Source organism: Mus pahari, chromosome 12, assembly GCF_900095145.1.
Source record: "Mus pahari chromosome 12, PAHARI_EIJ_v1.1, whole genome shotgun sequence".
Taxonomy (NCBI): domain Eukaryota; kingdom Metazoa; phylum Chordata; class Mammalia; order Rodentia; family Muridae; genus Mus; species Mus pahari.
The window spans coordinates 12,802,847-12,805,603 of record NC_034601.1 but is presented as its reverse complement, the minus strand read 5'-3'; the positions used below and the strand labels follow the sequence as shown (position 1 = coordinate 12,805,603).

The window sequence follows — 2,757 nt, the reverse complement described above, 5'->3', positions numbered from 1 at the left end:
AAAAAAAAAAAAAAAGAAGCTGAACAGAATAATATATATCTAGAAAAATTTTAAACTGGGAAGGAAATATTTTCTTCAACTTAATTTAAAGAATTTCTGACATAGTTGTATTTTGCGCATAGCCCAGTTTGGTTCTGACATTTACAATTCTTCTGCCTTAGCCTCCTGATTACTTTGTTTACAGGTGCTATCTGTCTGTCTGAGTCAGAGACTCCTGTATCCCACCTCTATGTATCTTCGCAGCTCCAGAGCACTAAGATTACAGCATGCATGATCACCATGCTGTCTTATGCATTTCTAGGGACTGAGACCACAACTGCATGCACAACACGTTTTACAATACTTCTGTGTGTACGTAAGTGGGAGCATGTATACCGAAGTATAAAAGCAGGGAAGACAGAGAACAACTGCACAAGTCATTCTCTCATTCCACCATATGGGTTTCAGGAAATAAACAAGCTGTCAGGCTTCGCAAGAGCATTTACCCCACTGAACCATCTTGCCGGCCCCATATTTTGGTTTTTAAAATTCCTACAACTAAAATGTTACAAGCCTAAGGTGGACAATGATACCAGCTGTCTATCAGCATATGCCTAGACCTCCAGACCTCATGTAGTACTTAATCCTCATACACAGACTCAAACACTGAAAAGAATTCCTATCTGCAAGAAAACAACCGTCCTTCAGAGTGTATACAGGACTATAAAGTACCCTCTGCATAGCATATACTGCCTCAGTTTGCTGAGCATAACAGCAGAACCTTACGGAATAAATACCCAGTGCAAAGGGCTGAGAAGAGCCTGAAATCTTAAGTTCCGACCAATTTCTTTTCTTTTTTTTTAAAACAAATTACATATTTTCTTTTTTTAAAAGATTTATTTATTTATTATATGTAAGCACACTGTAGCTGTCTTCAGACACTCCAGAAGAGGGAGTCAGATCTTGTTACAGATGGTTGTGAGCCACCATGTGGTTGCTGGGATTTGAACTTGGGACCTTCAGAAGAGCAGTCGGGTGCTCTTACCCACTGAGCCATCTCACCAGTCCCCAACCAATTTCTATGTCATCACCTACATTGTAAGTATTTTGCAAGCTCCTTTAAGTGCTTGAGGGGTAGTCTTGGATGTGGAAGGAACACCAGTTAAAAAAGAGCTTCATCTTGATTTCTACAGTTTTTAGCTTTTGCATCTACATTTGAATACATTCTACTTGCTTCTTCCTACTTTAAGAACAGGCTTCATTTTCTATTCACAGAAGTCCCCAACACTTTAATTCACTTTGCATTTTCCTTTGTTATCCTTGCTGGAATAAAGTTTAATATGAAGCCTGCAGAGGACCCAGAGGATGCACTGGGCTTACTCTGGAGAAAGCATGGTAAGAGGCACGTGTAAACCTGAGGAGCTATTACACCGACCTCTGGTGCAATACCTACCTCATCAATGCTTACCACAAGCTCTTATGTCCTGTCTCCAGGGAATGGTACACTTGTGTTTTTTTTTTTTTTTTTTTTTGGTTTTTCGAGACAGGGTTTCTCTGTATAGCTCTGGCTGTTCTGGAACTCACTTTGTAGACCAGGGTGGCCTCGAACTCAGAAATTCACCTGCCTCTGCCTCCCAAGTGCTGGGATTAAAGGCGTGCGCCACCACGCCCGGCTGGTACACTTGTTAAAAGTCATGAAGTCACAGTGTGAGCCCCTGGCTGCCTAACTCTCACTTCCTCAGGGCCAGTTCACGTGGCTTTTTCTGCCATGGACCACGGCAATTTCTAGCTGTGGTACTATACAAAAAATTGGGTCTACTTTAATATTTGGTTCCCAGTTGGTGAACTGTTTGGGAAAGATTAGTAAGTGTGGCCTTGTTGGAGGAAGTGTGGCACAGGAGAGGCCTTTGAGGCTGCAGGAGACTTATGTCATTTTGAGTTCGCAGCTACTGCTCTAGTGCCATGCTCTATCTATCCGTTTCCATGCCCCTACCATGAGGTCATGGACTCTAATCCTCTGAAATTAAACACTTCTGAGGCAAACACCAAGGGCCTATAGGTAGGAACTCCAAGCTGAGGAGGAAGAGGAGGAAGGCATGCCATAATGTTCCTTAGGAAAATCTTGACAAGGACATGGCTAAAGCTTCTGTTGACTACTGAACATTCCTGACAACAGCCAGGAACATAAGCTCTTACCTCATCACTTGGGTCATAATACTGCTCCAGGTATGGGTGGGCCAGAGCCTGTTCAACTTCAATCCTCTTGTGAGGATTAAATGTCAACATTTTATCCAGTAAATCCAGAGCTACAAGAGAAAGGATTTTGCAGTGGTGAGAAGCAGGATTTGTTAGCAAATGCTTTCCATTTTCTTTTGAGCTGACCCTCAAGACTCTAGGGCACCACTATATGTCTCTCTTTAAAAACTATATATGAATGGGGCTGGAGAGATGGTTTAGTGGTTAATAATACTGACTGCTGGTTTAAAGAACCCAGGTTCAATTTCCAGCACCCACATGGCAGCTCATGACAGCCTGTAATTCCACTTCCAGGGGATCTGGCATCCTTACACAGATATACACGCAGGCAAGACACCAATGCACATAAAAATAAATCTTAAAAACCAAACCAAACCCATAAAACCCAACCCCACAACCCCCCCCCCCCAAAAAAAAACCCCATAACAAGGGCTGGTGAGATGGCTCAGCAGGTAAGAGCACCCGACTGCTCTTCTGAAGGTCCTGAGTTCAAATCCCAGCAACCACATGGTGGCTCACAAC

At 42.8% G+C, this 2,757-nt stretch overlaps 1 protein-coding gene across 3 annotated transcripts in view; it reads right to left on the bottom strand.

Moving 5' to 3' along the window:
* Mapk1 (mitogen-activated protein kinase 1) overlaps nt 1–2,757 on the bottom strand; it is a 58,981-nt gene that overhangs the window by 7,645 nt on the left and 48,579 nt on the right. For all 3 annotated transcript variants that reach the window (XM_021208917.1, XM_021208916.1, XM_029544258.1), the window contains exon 7: nt 2,176–2,285. In XM_021208917.1, coding sequence (XP_021064576.1) covers nt 2,176–2,285 — 110 coding nt within the window. The remainder of the gene's footprint in view (nt 1–2,175; nt 2,286–2,757) is intronic.